Raw genomic sequence first — 19,584 nt, 5'->3', positions numbered from 1 at the left:
AGGAAAAGAGAGAGTTGTGCTGCTGTGGAGCCGGCCTCCTGGTTGCGAAATAAGGCCAGGAAAACAAACACGGGCCTCAAATTAGATTTCCCAAAACATAGCATTCCCTCTCATTTTACACACCACTGTGGCCTGCAGACTGGAATAGAACAACCCGTGAAATCCGCCTCACATTCAGAACGGCACAGTCACAGGAACGCTCGGCAAACGAGAGCCCTCTGGATCTCTGTGATGACCCAATTATTTTTCACAGAAAGATCTTTTCTCAAAGCCTTATTTAATCTACCACATTTAGGTATGCTGTGTAACTTTGGATCACCGACGGGACCGTCCAGAAATGAAAGAATTTGACTCTCTTTAACTCTCATATCAAACCTCCCTGTCTTTCCTCACCCCTTCACTCCCATAAGATCCCGCTCTCCTCCTCCCCCCCCCGTCAAACTGCCTCTCATTGCGTGGGTTGCTCGAGCTGATGCACTTAACTCAAATGAAGGAGAGGACCGGGGGATAAGGGTTATTCCTGTAGACAGTGGGCCCGTTTGAGGTGCTGACCCCCTCCTGAGAACCTGAGACTTTGATAATGTGTTATAGCTGAAAGGGTTAAATATGAAAAGGCCTCGACTTCTGGATGAAAAATATGAAGCGATCGGCGCCGCCAAATTTAAAACCAACAAGCCTTTTTTTTTTTTTTTCTGTGAGCATTTTTATTTTAGTTTTGTTTCTAGTTGTCAAGTGGCCTTTAACCAACAGGCCAAGAGAGCTTTTAATGACTTTAAATTGACAATAACAAAATTCATCAAATATCTAAATTATAATATATATGTTTCAAGACAGCAGAGTAATGATAAACTACATTCCCACCTGTTTTCGGCCTGTGTGTCAGACATGCCTACAGAGACAGGGGGTTATAATAATAGGTGACTGTGAGAACGGCTCGGAAAAAGAGAGAGAGAGTCTACAGAGGAGGTGGCAGTCGGACGCCCAACTATACCGTCCTCCGTTCCCCCCCTTCTCCACTCCCTCCATGTTTTATGGCTGGATTCTGTTACTGCTCCCTGGCTCGCCTCGTCGTGTGAAATGAGCAAGTCTGGACTCCCCTCCTCAACCCCCCCCCCCCATGAGCTCACAGGCACATGTGAGCGCTGCCAAGAGTCGCGTTTCTGTTTGCGTCTAAACACGCGGAGGTTTATGATCCGTCAAGTGTGTCATTCGAAATATGTCTCAGTGCGTACATTTAGATGTGTGTTTTATAAATTGTTTTGGAGGGGTGGGGGGGCTTTTTGTCTGCGTGCTTGCACAATAGCAGGCACATTATGGAAGGGCCTGTACGCTCGGTCGAAATTCACAATTCAAAATAATATTAAATATAGTAGCGTTCCTACCTCACCCTCATAATCCTTCTTCATCTTCTTTTCTCAAGTTTCTCCTGCCCTTTCCTTTTTCTCACTTTCTTTCCTTCTCTCACTCTGCAGGGAGGGTGAGGGGCATGCTCCAGGCTGCAACGGGTTTAACAGGTTCTGAGGAGCGAGAGAATAATTTTGGATCCGCTCTGTTTCATCATCCCTTGCTGTCGGAAGTTTGTTTCTGAAGCAGGAGCTTAAAAACTTGCTTCCTCAGATGATGTGTCACAAGTGACACTTTGTCGAGCAGTTGCATTTTACTCTGGCAGGTTTTGCATAGTGGAAGTAAACAGGGATCGTACAGTGAGCTAGTTGTGATCTCTGTTTAGTGTAAACCAGGGCTTTGTCAGAACTTGTATTCTTGTTGTGTGTAGTGTTTGTGTTCGTTTCACTGTTTGATTTGTTTTCACATTTGGGAGTTTCCACAGTCTCACCCACCCATGGAATATTCACAGCTACTGTATTCTATATAACTGAATATAACCTGAATCCTCTGGGTCTTAAAATTTTTTTTATCAAGTCATTATTTGATTTTTAAGCTTTAAAGTATTATTTTCTAGGTCTTAAATACATTCAGGCAGGTCTTAATTATATCGACATTTATCAACACTACTTCCATGATGCTTTAGAATGTATTTTTTAAGAGAAATGTTTTGTCATCTCAGGGGTTATTCAGTTATTGGGAGATGTTAATAATTTGCGGCCTCAACTTTGTTTGACATAGATCTCAATTTATTTCTTATCGGTCCTAAAGTCAACGAGCTGAAACTCAGTCATAGTCATTCCTCCAGTGCAAAAGAAATTCACAATTGATAATTTGCAATGTCATTGTCACTGTTGCAGAAATACAGGTCTGACAGAAGCGTTGTCAGGTTTGACAGGCGTTTGACAATTGACGTGGGTGTGGTTAAAATAAAGTTTTCTTCCTTTACTGTAGTAAGAGAGGAGACATTGGTATTATTTCACCATGTAGCTATTCAGCAAATGTTTTCCTGCCGGTTTTGGAATGTAAAATAGGAACCTTCATGTCATAACTCTCTACTGCAAACTTTAACCCTCGAACAGGCTTATATCCCATGTACCTGTGTAGTTCACTGGAGAACGTTTGTCAGAACCTGTGGAAGTGGATTTTAAGGAGTTTAAATGTTTTTGAAAGTGCCAGTGTGCACAAGGTGTAAGTGAATAAACAGATAAATAACCAGCGGCCCTCACGGAACGAGCCTCTCTGGCTGTGGGCCAGACAGGTAATTCCTCCAGCATAGCTTTGGAAGGGCCACAGCAAGCCAAGCCTGCCTCAGCAGTCAGACTGTCTGCACATTTCTGCCGCTGATGGCATACCAGGGGCGCCATTTTCCTCTCTGAGACAGACAAGCCGGAGGATCTGATTGGCCTTCCGCCAAAGCGCACTCACAAAGGCTCCTTTGACAGCAGGTCAGTCGGTTAACCAAGCAGTAGGCAGAGGGAGAGAGGGGTAAGCCAGGAAAAAAAAAACTCTTTTTCACCTCTTCACCCCTGAGCTTCATTATTAAAGAGGTTCTTCGCAGTGAAAAAGACACACTTTTTTGTGTTTGTGAAATATTTGATTTGCATCTATGAGTTTTGTTTTAGGGAAGAAGACACAGTGGTGGAATGTAGTGAAGGTAAATGTACGAATAACGGCCTCTTCAGAGTTTCAGCTCGTGAGTAAATATGACCTTGGCTTGTTTGTTTTATGTGTGGGCCTACTTCCTTATGGCCTTGTGTAGACATCCAGTTCTGGCAGAATTGGGCCTCACTTATGTAAAATGATCACTTCCTTGAATTGACACTGATTTGTTATTATTCCATGACTTGTATTTAAAGGTAATTAGCTAATAGAGGCAACTTAATCGAAATAGCACCAGTATGATTAAATTAAAGTGTTTGTATTCTGTGGCAGGATTATCTTTTGCCACAATTGGTGGGTTGAGATTTACGAAGCAAATCTTTTGCTGTTGTCCAGAATCTTAACGCATTAATATTGAATCTGCAAGATAAATACACGCTCAGCCATTAGCTTACCCTTGTTATGATGTTGATGGAGCCTCTCATCTTATATTTTCATCATAAAGCTGTGTAGGAGCTGACACAGGAGCGTTAAATCGCTGCCGATGTTCTCCTGTGTGCTCCCGCGCTCATTATCTCTCCAGTCCAGGCCTTGCGTCTCAGCTTTCTCCTGCCGCCCATCTCCTCCCCTGTGTACCAGCCGCTTTGCATACGACTGATGTTTAAATGCTGCATTGTTAACTGACGTGGGGTAGCCCTTTGCTGACCCGGGAGGTATTTGCTCGTTTGATCATGGGGCAGCAGTTTTAATGTATCGAAGCAGCGCCGCTTCGTAAAGCCCCCAGTATAAGTGGAGATGGAGGGCAAAGGCAGGACGAGGGATCCATTGGTTGTAGGCCTGACAGCACGGGAGGACGGTGATTATTAGACTGTTGGTCAGCAAGGCCGGAGGGGACACTGCTGACCCTGCACTTCCACTTGTGCTGTAATGGTGGGTGTTGGTATTTCAGGGGGGGGGTTCTTGCGAGGGGTTGTGGCAAACACAGAGAACAGGGCTCCATTGATGAGAATATTTCCATCACAGTGTGTTTTTTAACAAGGTTTGAATATTTGCATTGAAGTTCGTCCATTTGTCTCAGGCCTTGTTCTGTGGTGTCACGTTTATTATTGTTTACCCTCCTGTTTTACAACATCTAAGGCCTAAAGTTTGGTTAATTTTCTTCTCAAAAAGTTATTTGCGCAGAGTTTCACCTATTGACTTTTGCAGTAAGATATCGGTTCTCAGCCTTAGTTTGCCACAAAGACTGGAAGAAGCTACCTGAGAGCTGATAAAAAAAGAAGACCTCTCCTTCTCATCTGTGTCACTGGGCACAGGAATCCCACTTTACTCGCTGACAGCACAAAAGAAAGGAGTGTTGAGAAAGAGGAAAAACAATGACACAAACAGTGTACAAGTTTGTCTAAGCCGAGGGACATGTGTACCAAGACCCTGCTTGTGCCGAAGCTAACCTGACTCTGGCCCCTCAAAAGGAAAGTATTGACCACCCATACACCCCTCAAGCCCTTTCCTTACCCTTCTTTGGCCTTTTCTTCTGTTTGCATCCTCTCCTTTCCTCTTTGGTTCTTTTCTTGTGGAAGTCTCTCAGAGCAGCAGTGACCACAGACACCAGGGGGATGAAAAAAGTCAGAAAACCCACTTCGCTCCACTAGATCATTCATATTTAATGGGCAGTTCCCCCATGAATTTCCCATAGCCTTCCATTGGGGGGGCCTGCGATGTACCGAACGCAAGGATACAGGAAGACCGGATTCAAAGGACTCGATGTAGCATCAGCACCACTGTGACCAGGTGCATCCGTTTGACTTAAAAAAAAACAAAGATGTGTATGTTTATGGGGCATCCAGAGTCAAAAGTCCTTCGAGGTTTACAACAGGGAGTGTGTTATTGTGTCATTAAGCACATTTGACTGTTTTTGAAATAGGTTTACCTTCAAATTCCCCTCTGATTAATTATGTTAACACGCTCCAGATTAACTCCCTCCTCCTATATCTGTGTCAAGCACTGTGGATCCTCCAGAGGATCTCACAACTGGATTCTGCAAATATGGATTGGCTCTTGCATTTCGAGAAGTCCCACAGCAGCCGCGGTGCCCCTTGACTTTTGAACCGCGGTTCACACGGAAAGCAGAGGTGAAGCAGCAATCTGCATCTCTCATGGTGCCTCACGCCCACGCCGCTGCCGGGAAAGAGAGAGAGGATGCCACATGAGTTTTACGTCTAGCAGTGGAAGGAAAAAAAATAAATTGAAGGAGAATTCTGAGTCGATTAACTCTGGCTGTCATCGTCAGCCCTCAGAGTTCCTCTTCTTCTCCGTCTGTTGCCCCCCCTATCTCCTCCCATTTTCTTGCTTCTTCACCTTCACCCTTTTTATTCCGTTTTTTTCGTTTTTGCAGAATGCTGACCCTGCATGGCTGCAGGCCCTGATTAGCAAGGCTTCAGAGCCCAGAGTCTATTGATTGGGCCTCCAGAGAACTAAGCAAATGTAGCGGGAGCAACAAGTCAATAACGCTGTTACTGCAACAATCACAGTCACACTGGTGGCTTCACCCCCACACATTCCCAATGCTTATTTTATATGGGCTGTGGAAATGGGGGAGATTTGCGGGCGAGGAAGGTAATCATGATCGCGTCACTCAGGATTGGCTGTGAATCTTTTTCTCTTTCTTTTTCCGTCTCAGTTTCCTCATAAATCATCATATTTTGGCTTTTATGTGATTTATTGGGCAATTTCTCAAAAGGAGAAGTTTATTCTAAACCAGTGTCTAACTTCCTCTTCTCTGCTTCCCCAGCTTGAGCCCTCGTTTCTTGTCTCTCTCAGACTGCCTCGGCGTAGACATAGGTTCTAGGGAAGCTAGTCTGCAAATTTAATGGAACAGCATGGATTATTTAGACTGACTAAAGCCTCCCTTGTAGTGTCAAATGGGGGGTTGTGGGATGACATTATACCCCTACATTCTCTCCCTCTCCCAGTCTCCCGCTCTTCCTCTTTCCTTCTGTTCTGCTGGCGCACCTGATGGTTTACATGATCCGTGATTGTCTCGTGTGTTATTTCACAGCAGACTGCCAGACACTCTTGTAGCTAACACACATTTGACTCAACACTCACTTGGAGAGTCGCTTCCTACCTGCAGGACAGAGCAAGGTGAAAGAGTGTCTTACGGTCAAGTTCATGAAACAGCTTCCTCTCCCTCTGGCCTGTAGGCCTGACACTGAAACCAGGTTAGTCTGCAGCCTGTCCACACTGACATGTAAACACAACCTTTTGACCTTTGGATACCAACAAAGGAAACAAGTGTGAGCGACTTCCTCTAATTTTGGACCCGCTGCCGTCCCGATGAGAAGAGTTTAGCCCACCCAATTAAATCCTAATTTCTCTATCTTTAGAAATCTGTTGCTGTCATGTGCCTGATGGGATTACCTCGCTGTTAAAGGTTCTCTACACTACACACTGAGAGAATCTGGTCATCAATCAAGCTGCTTGTTCCGCTTGGACCACACAGTCACCTTTGTGTGTTTTCAAAATCGACCTTATTTTGACCCAGCATAGCATTCACTTGTCCAGACATTATTTTACACAGCTTCTCATTGTTTGAAATCCAATTTCTTATAACCAGCCTGGACGATTGTAAAAAGGGAGAAGTTGAGATTTGTTCTTCATGAAAGGCCGATATCACAACATCATCTGTATCTGAATACACACAGGATGCAAAAACCCAAACCACACGGGACTTGAGGCAAATATTTGGAGAGGCGACTTAAAATGGCAAACAAACAGCATGTGGAGGAGCTTCCCGAGCAGTTAATATAAAGAGTCAGACGTAAACACTAATATCCTCCTTGCTTCTTTGTCGTGGAATCCTAAACAAATCTTTTTTTTAAAGCATCCATCTCATAAATGATCTGAGCAGAAACAAAGTTCTTGTGAAGATAAAAACCTTGATTCTAACTTATAATAAATATTTAACTAAATTATCTATATTTGAGTCTTTTCACAATTATTATAGCTTTTTTAAATTACTGTTCTCAAAGGATGACTTTTTACTGTCGAGGATACTTTTATATTTTGAGTCTAAACATTTCATCAGTGAGTGTAAAGCCGTTCATATTTCACAATAACACGAGTTGGTGTTTGGTGTCAGAATGTGGATGTTTTACTCCCGGCTTCTTTGACAGGAATTCAGCAAAAAAAAACAACTGTATGTATTGTAATACATACAGTATTTCTCCTCTACTGTGTTACTATGTTGCGTCAGTAACAAACCATGCACAGGCTATCAACCTTCAGGTGTCCAATGCTCCCTCAGCACCACAGTCCACTATTCTTTCCTTTTTCTTTCTCTCACGAAAGTACAAGCACTAGTGCACACAAGTGATTTATGTGCTTTAATGAGATTTCAATACTGAACAAACAATAAAAATTTATGGACATCATAGTTTTGGAGCCCTGCAGCCCTAATGGCTAATGTTACGCCCTTTTTCACCAGGGCCGGTAATCGGATCTGCAGCTGGCCCCTGGCCCTCGCAGAATGTATAACAAGGGGGATTTTGTGTTTTGGGAAAATCTTAGCAGAAAGGAGAAATTGTGAGGAATGTCAGCTATGTTACAGGAATATTGCATCTGTGCATTCTGTAATCCCCAAGTCACGTTGTTGTCGAATGGAGAACCTGTCAGTTACACTTTAATGTTTTCACCATTAGAGTCCAAATACACTGTGAGCCGTCTGCAAACCCAGCAGCAAACACCGAGCACACAAACACGGGTTTGTTCACACCAGTAATGGATATGGATTTCCTTTCCATCCCAGGCAAGCTTGACAATGACCATAACACAGTTGCAAAGGGATCTTCATCCCGCTGTCGTTTAGCTCACATGACAAAATCCTGCTCCTTTTGTGTCGAGGCCAGGGAGTTCAGTTTTTAGTCTAACAACACGACAACTACAAAATAATCCTTCACAGAACACTTGTAGTTCTTTAAGCGTTACTACCTCACCAAAAGAATATTGGATTAGATTACCATGAAACTTGGAGGGGAGGGGGGGGGGGTCAGGGAAGCACCCAATACATTTAGTTGCAGACCGGGATTAGGATTAGATTTTACAAATTTCCCAGGGAATAATACATGAATGTTGATTAAAATTTTTAAAAACTGGCATATCTAGTGGACTGATATCTATGAGTGTGTGCAGTTTGGTGCAGCTTGATCAGATTTAAGGGGGCTGGGCGGAGTTATGTTTTCTTCTGAGTGCAATTCTAGTAAGTAATTATATTATTATGCAACAAACTTGCACCTGAAAAAAAAATTACATTCTTGTTTGTGGATTTGGCACTGTTAACAAATTTGTGACCATATTGCAATGACAAGCAATTATTCATGATTGGTCAAATATTTAAATCATCTAATTTTTCATTGTAGGATTCTAAACCTTGAGATCTACACGACAAAGCACATGATGATGGCAAACATCAGGGGTAGAAAATGTTTTGTATAACCTCGTCTCTTCCCCGAGAACAAGAGAGGTGGAGAAATTGGAGTTGAGGAAAAACAAAAGGTAGTAAAAGCGAGTGGAATATAAGCAATGTACGATCAGAATGTATGAATACGGGGACAGGAAGTGGACACACAGGAGGACAGAGACAGAGAGGTGGGGGGGGGGGGGTTCAGGCAGGGGAATGATCTGTGTATGCATGGAGCTCACAGAGCCGCCTGTACATCACACCGCCATGAGGGGAAGCTGCAGCAGCTACCTGAAAATTGCTGCCGGCAAAGAAAAAAAAAAGTTCTTAAAAAATTCCACACACAGTTGCAATGTGTTCTCTCTTTCTCTTTCTCCTTCACCCACTCGGCCTATTTTCCATTTCCCTCTACATCTCATTTTCTCTCTCCATCCTTCTTTTCATCCCTCACATAGTGTTGCAGAGACACCCTCCTCTCCTCCCACGCTCCTTCCTACCTCCCTCTCCTTCTATTCTCTCTCCTCTCACTCTTCCTCCGCCCTCCCTTCCTTCCTCCTTCAATACTTTTTTCCGGGAAAGAACTGGGTCCCAGTACTAGGCTGCAGCTGGCCAGGGTTGTTGGCCGCCAAATTAAAAATGGATGAACTCGTAGAGCCCTGGCGCTCTCCTCCCGCATCAAGTTGGTGGAAGGAGAACCAGGCGGACATGAAATACCGTGCTCAGACCACGTCCTCCAAATAAAAACCTGTCCATCTTTTATGTCAGTTTTCTCACTATGAAAAAAATCGTTTTCGTCGATACGCATTTAAAAAAATGTCCGTGACTCGTTTCGGGGATCAATGATCTCCACGAGAGAAAGTATCAAAGAAGCTTGATCGATTACGAGATTTAAAAAAAACATTCAATTTAGAAATAAGTTTTATATTTTTTATCAAATAAAAAAAAGAATTTGTTCAGTGTGATTTATATGTTGTATGAATGTACAGCACATGTTAGTAGCTCCATAGTGAAATGACAATAGATTTAAAGCCAAATTGTTTTTGATTAATTGTTTATTTTCATACCTAAATGAAAGGTTTTTAAAGCAAAACTGATAAATCAAATAATCGATTGACAGAAAGTTGATTTCAATAACCAAATCACCAATTCCACGTGAGAATGTCTGACTTTTGAAATCCCTTATTGTCAATTACATGCAAACAAACATTTTACACCAGCAACAAATATCAAGAAACTCAAATTGGCATAGATTTTTTGTCTGTATATTAACAAGACGTGTCAGTCAGTGTTTAAGAAGGCTCCTGTCTTTTGTTTTGGTTTTTGTGTCAAACTTTACAATTAGATCTCTTAACATTAATCTATATAATCTGTATAATATCATGCTTGTCTACGTGGTTAGTAATGGGCTATTTATCTTAAGTGCACAGTGAGTATGTGAGTGCGCTCTTAAATATTGTTTTCCTTTGGGGAATTACATGATGTTGGGGACTTCTTTAAATAATTACAGTTAACGGCTTGCAATTATAGACCCGCTCTGTGTGTGTGTGTGTGTGTGTGTGTGTGTCTGTGCGTTTTAAAATAAGTCATAATTTAGCTTGAACACACCCTTGGGGGCAATAGGCATCAGATCTCTCCAACAAACAGGTCAATTCATTATGTCTGCGGCGCAACATGAACCCGTCTGATTGTTCTTCCTTGTTTGGTTCACTTGACTGAAGCGTCGCACGTTTCTCACCTTTCTTCACTCGGGACGGATCGATCGCAGGCGCATCTCCTCCCTTTATTTGTCCTGTCTGTGCGAACTCAGACAATACCTGTGTGTTTGTGTGTGTGTGTGTGTGTGTGTGTGTGTGTTGGGGTAAGGGGGGGGTTGTGTGTGTGCGCACAAGTGCTTCCACAATTAAACATTTATTTGTATTAGTTTGTGATAACACGTCCATGCATTAGTTAGAACTTACCCCCACCAGCGTTCCGCCTTCTTGTCCATCACTCAAACCATTTGTGAACACATTGATCCTTCCCTCCCTCCTCCTCCCCCTCCTCCCCTCCTCCCCTCCCATGCTGTATATTCCCAGGGTTTGGAGGGAGGAGAGCCAGAATGGCTCAGACAGCCATTGATTTTTATTTTATTGGTCTACTAGTGAAAAGCAGAGGAATAGGGGAGGGCCTGGGAGATGCAACTCTGCTGCTAAGTTTGTTCTTTGTGGAGCGAGTGTGTGTGTTTGTGTGTGTGTGTTTAGGTGGGTTGGGCCTATCTGCCTATGTCTGTCTGACTGAGACTGTTTTTGTTTGGGGTGGGGGGTGTTATCTGTCTGTCTGAAAGGTGTGTCTATATGTCTGTGTGTGCATGTCCAGCCACCTCTGAGAGGCATCAAAAGCTGTGGCCTGTGTGTGTGTCTGTGTGTGTGTGTCTGTGTGCCCACCCTCCTGAGTTTTGTGTGGGCACAGACGTGTGTATCATTGAAAGGACTGGGGAATCTGGGACGCTGATGGAACTGGCACTAGGGACCTGGACCTCAACACACACACACACACACACACACACGTACACACACACACGGATACATACACATACACACACACACACACACACACACACACACACACACACGTACACACACACACACACACACACACACACACACACACACACACACACACACACACACACACACACAGCTGAGGTGTATCCCGGTGCTCATTAGAGCTGGTAATAAGGCTGTGCTGCTGGAAGAGGAGGGAAAAAACAGGGAGAGGAAGAGAGCGAGGGAGGGAGGAAGAGGGTGGGAAGGGAGAAAAAGAGAAAAAAAAAATGGGAGATTTTAAATTTTAATAACACTGGTACGATTTTGTAAATCTTTCCTGACAGAAAAGTCCTCATTATTTTCATCTGTCTCCAAGGAGCCTCTCCTCCAGCTCTGCCTCCCCGTGGTAAATGGACTTCTCTCTCTCCTTTCCTCACTTTCCCTCTGTTTCCCTCCACCTCTCTATTTCTGTCCCTCTACTCGTTCTCTCTTGTTTTTCACTCTCAGCTGCTTTATTGTCCATTTCCGTCCTTCCTGTGTGCTTTATTGTTTTGCTCTCCTTTTGCACTCGTCATTTTGACACACTCCCTCCCTCCATCTCTCTCTCTCCCTCTCTCTCTAACATTAATGCTGAATATCTGTGTATTTCCATCGAGTAAGGTGTGAGCTGACTGGCTGCGTGCAATGAAGGAATATCAGGAGCCAATGGAATGACCAGTATAATCTGCTGTTATTGGCTGGCGTCTTAGATACAGTTACACTTGGTCTGTCTTCATGTTTTATAGTTTTTTTTATTTTGAGGGGGGGGGCAAAGACAGAAAGTACTTGATAATAGTATCATGGTAGGGAGCGGTGGGTTAAGGTAAGCCTTCTCAAACTCAGTGTGTGTACGAGTGTGTATATGTGGGTCAGCATGTATGTGTGCACCCTTGTACGTGCGCTGTGTGCATCACTTACACACACACACACACACACACACACACACACGCCTCACCCCCCCCACCTCTATGTCAAGTGTCAAAGCTGGAGGATGGATCCGGTTTGATAAGTTCTGTTCTGTCTGGCCACGTGTCAGGACGGGATCAACCATACGGCTGAGGAAAACCATGTTCTTCACTCTCCTACCTCCCAATTTTGGGATTTTTTTTGTGTTTTCGGAGGGGGGGGGGGGGGGGTAGGTGGGGATTATTCTATATTTGCGCGGCTGCTTCTGTTTTTTAGAAATTTAAATGGAGGCTAAAAAGACTTAAAGTTTAGAAGCTAGTGAAGTCGTAGTGAAGCGCTTTGCTGATAAAGATGAAATCTACAAGGGTCCCGATGTAGATGAGGTTTATGAAAATGATCCGTCCTCTGTGAGATATTTTTAATTTTCTTTTTATACACACTAGTTCTTACAAGTGACCAAATAAAAAAAATCGATTAAATTGACAATGAGCTAAATAACTGTGTGGGTATAACTTTGTGTGATTGGGATTCTAATAGAGAAATAATAAATGGGGCACCCACATACTAAGGTTTGAGTGCTCCTCCATTCTCTCCCCTCATCTCACGCTATCTGTCCAGACAATCAAGGCAAAAGGCCTCCAAGAATGTCTTTTAACGAGAAAAAGAATAATTTCCCAGCCGACCTGTGATGTAACACCAGTAGTGACTTCGCAGCCTCCTCACCTCTGCGGTGGTTAAAGGTTAATAAGGTTAATCATGAATCATCACTCTATCCTCCTCAAGCTGTCAGAGGAAAAGACTTTTGGCTGTTTACAGTGTCACAGACACAATGTTCTTTAATGGAATTTTGCATTGCTGCAGTGAATTATGACTGCACCCCCCCCTCCCCTCACCACTACAGGGGTGAAGGTCCTGTGGTCGAAGGTAGTTCATGAACTTCTCAAGATCAAGCTGTGGTTTGACTTGATTTATCAGGAGCAATAGACGGGAGTTGTGCGAGGTTGTGATTATTGGCTTAGTCTCGACACCGGGTTTCTCACAGTGAGTTAAATCACACAGCTGCTGGAGTGAGAGACGTACTTAAAGTTTGAGTTGTGGCGAGATTGAGTTTGACCTTAATTTGTTTTACTGAGGTTAGTTACTTTGGCAGCTTAAAGATACAATATGAAACAGCTCTTCATTAAAATGTCTAAAAAGAACAATTAGCTCTATATTAAATGTTCTGTTGACTTGTGAACTTACAATATCCAGAAGGGTTCTAACAGTCGCCGATTTAATTCGAGGTGTTTCATTTTGGTCGCCTTTTAATCCCATCGGATTCACCTGTGGCTTAGCTCCGGGCAAACACACTGATAGCCAATTAGCCGTTTGGCTGTGTAGCCATGTTTGTATTGGTGACTTGTAATGGATCACGATGAATGATTGCCATTTGCTGCGTAACATGAATAAAACTTTAATACAACACCTCCTCCTCCGTGACCTTGATTTGCGCCCGAGTGGCGTCAGGGAGATTTTCATCAACAACTCCCATGATCCCGTGGTGCTTCGCGTCATCGTCAAACTCGGTCTCCTATTCTTGTCTCACCTCGAGTGGCCAGAGTTAAATTTGCATCAAGTTGCCACAAATAACAGATTAGGTCAAAAAGAGTCTGTCTGAAACCACGTGTCCCCTGAGGGAATGGTTCTTAAATAGCCGGACTGTCGTGTTCCTCACTGCTTTCAACATTTCATCGTTTGAAGTCGATTTGCAACCGAATCAGATTCCTTTAATGAATGCTATTATTACAGAGCTGAACCCCCTCTCTCTCTCTCTGTTCGCACCCCAGCTCCTCATCCAAGAGGCTAAACTAACTTCCTGTTCACCCCCCTCACACACACACACACACACACACACACACACAGGCCTCTATAGTCACCCTCCCCTCTTTTCCCCCAGCTGTGAAATTAACAAACAACACAAGGCGATCTGGATTCTCCCAACACACTTAGACACCTCCTCTAGGTATTTGGCTGGGATAAATAATCATTCTAAATAATGAATGTCAATTAATAGGGGGAGATGTGGCCTTGCTAAGTACGCTCTGATTAGTGTTTCCGAGGGATCTCCTCCCCAGCTGGCTCCAGCCAATCATCACCGCCTCATCCCAGCAGCGGGATCGTCCCGGCCTATCGTAGCATCCCCAGCTCTTTCCATAACGTAGACATGAGGGCATTCTGCAGCTTATTTGTGTAACTGTTTTATTGTTGTTGTTTTTCTAATGTCATCCTCAAGGGCGAAGGCAGGACCTGTAGCAACACGGTATTAAAATCCCATAACCTGTGCACGTGTCGTAGAAGACACTCACTGTACACACACGTATGACACTTTCATGGTAATGTATGCATTTATTCAAGGATAAACCGTCTACTTACAAAGCAGCAGTGCACACAAACAGGAGCTGTGATTAGCTCTCCGCTGTTCTCCAGTGAGAGCGTCACCGTGCGTCAGGGAAACGACAGCGTGGCGTTGCTGAGAAGACGCTCGTGGGAGACATCACGGTTATCAGTGTTATAGGACAAAAAGTACAAACTGAAGTAATTTCAACAAGTTTTATAATTAAGTAACCTACTTGTTTTTAATTGAAATAATAATATAGCATTATAAAACTCAATATCAAAGGTGCAACATTAACAATAAAGAATGTGAATGTTCAACAATACAACCATATGTAAAACAAATCAATGGATGACGTACACCGTCGACTTAAAATAAGTGTAGTGGAGGAAAGAAGGTTGGAAACTGGTTACGTTGAGATACGTCAACCTCAAATTTCAGGAGTTGGGAAAATATCTGCGTTAGGTGGAAGCCAGTTGACTCCAGTTGATGCTCTCAGTTGATTTCTATGGACAGAGCAGGAGCAGCTCATGACTTTACAGCACCAACCAGATCACCGTGGTAACCTCAGGTGATTGAAGATGGAAACGGTTCAACTAGCCGTCAGGAATTTAACAACAATGTACCGTGAGACTGTTTCATCCCCACGTGTGAAACATGTGATTGTTGACAGTTTTTCTGAGTTTTTAACGTTACGGTCTGAAAGTGATATATAGCAAATACATAAAGTATCGCTCCTTTTCAGCTTACATCACGCTTTTGTCTCCAATGGGAATGGATTCAATCGCTATTCCCTCCCAGGGTCAAATGACTCTGAAACGTGTGTTGGTTTGTCTGTATAAAAGTCGTTTGTCTTTGCAGTAAGCAAACAGAATACGGTGCATAGCAGCATTTCTGTGATACATTAACCGACTGAGCCGGGTGTTTTATTTTGCCGTTCTCTCTTCTCTCGCACTGGGCTTCAGCTCAGTGGCCAGTTGAGTGCACTGCAGGTGTGGTGCCGGTGGCCTGGACGCGGCTGGGAGCTTTACTGGTGTGTCAGACTTTAGAGGGTACAGCAGGGTGACTGAGCAACCAGCCAGTCCCCCCCCCCACCCCCCACACACCTCCTCCCCAGTGATAAATGGCCACAGCATGGGCTATTCATCTCCTGCTTAGAGAGGTGGACAGTGCCCCCCCGCCACCTCCCCGGCCTCTCCTCCACCCCTCCACATGTCAGCAAATGTGATAATTCTCTCATTTGTCAGGAGCAGCGGAGGGTTGGTGAGCTGGTGTGTGTGTGTGTGTGTGTGTGTGTGTGTGTGTGTGTGTGTGTGTGTGTGTGTGTGTGTGTGTGTGTGTGTGTGTGTGTGTGTGTGTGTGTGTGTGTGTGTGTGTGTGTGTGTGTGTGTGTGTGTGTGTGTGTGTGTGTGTGTGTGTGTGTGTGTGTGTGTGTGTTGCTCGAGCACCCAGTTCCCTCCTCTGCTCCCAGCTTTGTGTGTTTTTGGTTCAAAGCCCCCCCCTCTTGTGGAGTTTACTTAGGTCACAGTGGGAAAATTTAAATGTGCAAAAGACCTGAGTCGTTTTATGGCAAATTCCATCAGTAATTCAGTGATTTTATTACCTCCAGGAAACTACTGAGCCACTTTTTCCACTTTATTGTGCAAATAAAATTTTAGAGCCTGTCTGCAGTGTGAGTGTGTGTGTGTGTGTGTGTGTCTGTCATACTTGTTTGGAAGTGTTGAACAGTGCCATGTTCATATGTGTGCGAACGTCAGTATGAGATTTTACTGCTCCGGCTACACGTGTGTGTGCAGGTCCGAGTTGTGAGACGTTTTTTCGACAGCCCTGTGCAAACACTCTGCACCTTTGGAAGTAGTTTTGTATAGTTTGTATATGTGTGCGTGTGCGTGTGTGTGTTTAACACTCCCCTGCCAACGCTTGTGTACTTGTAAATACCATGTAGTCAGACCTCATGGTAGCTATTAAACATGATAAACCTGCAGTTGATGGCCGGTCATTTAGTTTGCACATAAACATGTGACTGTTTAACGTGTTTTGACTTCTTTTTTTTTCCTCGTAGACACAATATGACTTCTGTGAAACCGTAACTGATGCGTGTCTCTCTCTCTCTTTTCTCTCTTTCTTTCTTCCCTCGCTCCTTTCTCTCTCTCTTCCCTCTCTGCAGGATCATCCAGAACCGAGTCCTGATCTTCGTCCTCGGAGCCATCATCCTGCTCACCATCATCCTGGCCCTCTATTTCAATCTGCGAGGCCACTGATCTCTACACACACAAACACACAAGCACACACACACACACCCCCCTTCCCGACACAAATACAAACACACACACGCGTGATTAATAGCGACAAAAGCGTTGTTCTGCTGTAATTAGGACAAATGGTCCCCATGAATCACTGTTTCCAAAGCCTGACAGGGAGCTTTTTTTTTTTCCATCTCTTTCCCGTTCGATGTCCCCTCCTCTCTTTCTTTCTTTCCCTCTCTTACCTTTTTTCTTTTTTTCCTCTCTTGTCTTTTCTCCTCTTCAGCTTTGTCCTCTCCCTGTCGGGCGTTCTCCTACATTTCCAGGGACAAGAATATTTTGGGGGGGGGGTGGCGAGATGTTTTTATGATAAGTCATATTTTTCACGGCGTCATCCTGCAGCTCATCGGGTCCCGAGGTGAACGAGACAGGTTCAGATATTTAGATGTTTTTAGTTTCTTTTCTGTGATGAGTGGAGGGTCAAGTGTCGTTCGGGTTGCATGTGTACAGACACAAAGAGAGAGAGAAAGAGAGGTAGAACAATGTGTTTGTTACGAACACCAACAGTAGAAACAAATGATTCAGCTGTTCTTCATGTGGCCCGAGCTCAGATAAAGATTTACTTTCTCACACTCCTGCTTCAAAACACCCGGCCGAGCCCAGAATAGACGAGTGGCTCTGCTTTGAAAAGACGACGCTCGTGAAAAAGGTTGAAGTCAGTTCACTCGAGGTGAAGGTTCATTTTTATTAATAAGTCAACGGTTTGTTTAGAATTCGTACTTTCAAAGAAAGATACATGAAGATTTCAAGAGTTTAAAATAGTACAAAATGATAATTTATGAAGTTTTAATAGAAGATGGAACTGACTAACACTCCAGATCCAGGTTTAATATCCATGATTCCACAGAACGTCCCAAACACAGATTTCCTCTCTCATCCTCGCAGACTTTATGACATAACTCTCATTGGAGAGAATTATATGCATCGTGTTTGTATTAACATTTAAAACATGTGTAGTGTTTCGCTCTAAATGCAAGTGATTCTGTTACTATTTATTTATAAATGAGTTTACAATTAAGTATCTGTGATGGAACTGTATATCTGATCAGATCTGTAGGTTTTCACAATTAATATTAATCCTGTTTTGTTTGTTTCCTGATTCAGTGATTAGACACAATTCAGATTTCACACCAGGACCAACAGAAATGTTTGGATTTCTAGTTTTCTGTCTTAACTCTTTTATTTTGTATTTTTTCTTCTGTTCTGATAAATGGATCTAACTTGTTTTAGAACTCGTACTCTTTTTTTTTGTGTTCCATATTTTTCTTGTCAGCTTCTGACGACGGTGCCTCGGTCCTTGTTTCTCTGTTTATCTGGATCCTCACTGATGATGTGACACATGTGCAGGTGTTTGAAAAACATGTGCGAGTTTACCGCTGTTTAATTCTTCAGGGGGACGCCGTTCTTCAGGGGGTCTCGGGGAAAAAAAATCTCAATTTAAGAGCATATTAGGAGATTTTTTCTGAAGTGGAGACGCAGGAGGGTAACTGCGTGCACCCTGCAAACACACACACACACTTCCACACACACACACTTCCACACACACACACACACACACACACACACACACACACACACACACACACACACACACAGGGAGGAGTGTGTGTCTCCTCTGGTCGGCGCGGCGGTTCCCAGCGAGTTCATTTGAGATTCTGTTTTAGGGCCACGGTCTTCATTTTTCTAAAAGATGCAGGGGCGTCTGGGGGGGAAGCGAGGGTCCCCCCCACCCCCAACGTGCACAGCCCCCCCCCCCCCTCCCTTCCCTCCCTCCCTCCCTCCCTCCCTCTCTCCCACCATTTCCCGGGCCCTCACCAGCCGCAGCGCCACCGTCTGCATCAAAGCCTCGAATTAATGGCCGACAAAACCGTGTTCCTCCGACCGTCCCACGCGGCGCCGACCCACCAAGAGTTCTCATTAGAGTCAAGGGAGGAGGAGACAAGGACAGAGGAAACAAGGAAGGAAGAAAAAATAAAAAAGGGGGAAGAGGAAGGAAGTGATAAAGGAAGTGTGGAGGTGGGAGGGGGGGGCGGAAATCCCTAGCAGTTCGACAGAGCTCATCTGGTGATGACCCTCAGTGATTGTTTTTTCACCGTGTGTGTGTGTGTGTGTGTGTGTGTGCGTGTGTGTGTGCGTGTGCGTGTGCGTGTGCGTGTGCGTGTGCGTGTGCGTGTGCGCGTGCGCGTGCGCGCGTGTGCAGACTACCTATGTGCCGATGAGCTGTCTTCTCATCCTCTCCATCCCTCTGTCTTCCTCTCCCTCCCCAGCCCTCTTTCTCCCCCCCTCTTCTCTCTACCTCTCCTGCCACCTTTTCTCCTCCTCCTCCCCCCCCCCAGCCTGTCAGAAAGCGAGTGAGCGGTGGAGAGCAGCGTGGCGGCGGCTTCTATTTGAAGTGGTGACGGTGTCAGAGAGTCAGAGCTGAGTGACACACGTCCGTCCCTCAGGAGCTCATTAGAGACACTCCCACTTATCATTAGAGACCGAGCCCACGTGACCGGGAGATAATTGAGCGCCGGCGACGACTCGGCGGCCCCCCCCCCCATCCGCGGTTTTAGATGTTTTTATTTTCTTTTCATTATTAGCGGCCGAGCTATTATGTTCATTAAGAAATGGCATTAAAACAAGTTTATAGAAAGCGAGGGGAGGGAGGAGGGGAGGGGCTGAGGGGGGGGCGGCTGCACGGAGGTGGAGAGATAACGATTTGTTTAGAGCCCCCCCGCCCCCGTCCTGTTTTATTATTTAAACAGGAGCACTGTCATGTGATACCTTGGCAGACACCGGCTATCATCTGCCTCTCCTCCCTTTCCCCCCCCCCCCTTTTTACTCATCCCTCTCTCCCCCAACACCCCCCCCCCCTTCCATCTTTTATCTTCCCCATCCTCTGTCCACCTTTCTCTTTCTATCTATCATCCTTCTCCACCTCCCCTCATCCCTTTCTTTCTCTCTCTCCCTCTGAGCGGCGGGTGTCGTCGGAATACGAACTATATTATTCATCAG

General features: G+C 44.5%; 1 protein-coding gene across 2 annotated transcripts in view; it reads left to right on the top strand.

The window, feature by feature from the left end:
• The window catches only part of vti1a (vesicle transport through interaction with t-SNAREs 1A), a 107,264-nt gene extending 89,453 nt beyond the window's left edge, over nt 1-17,811 (top strand). Inside the window, exon 8 of one of the 2 annotated variants that reach the window (XM_061094789.1) lies at nt 16,452-17,811. In XM_061094789.1, coding sequence (XP_060950772.1) covers nt 16,452-16,545 — 94 coding nt within the window. In that variant the 3' untranslated portion in view covers nt 16,546-17,811. The remainder of the gene's footprint in view (nt 1-16,451) is intronic. The other variant, XM_061094790.1, reaches the window with a different exon arrangement.
• Nucleotides 17,812-19,584: the final 1,773 nt, after the last annotated feature.

The sequence above is a fragment of the Limanda limanda genome, chromosome 21 (genome assembly GCF_963576545.1).
Source record: "Limanda limanda chromosome 21, fLimLim1.1, whole genome shotgun sequence".
NCBI classification, from domain to species: domain Eukaryota; kingdom Metazoa; phylum Chordata; class Actinopteri; order Pleuronectiformes; family Pleuronectidae; genus Limanda; species Limanda limanda.
This window is presented reverse-complemented; position numbering and strand designations above follow the sequence as displayed.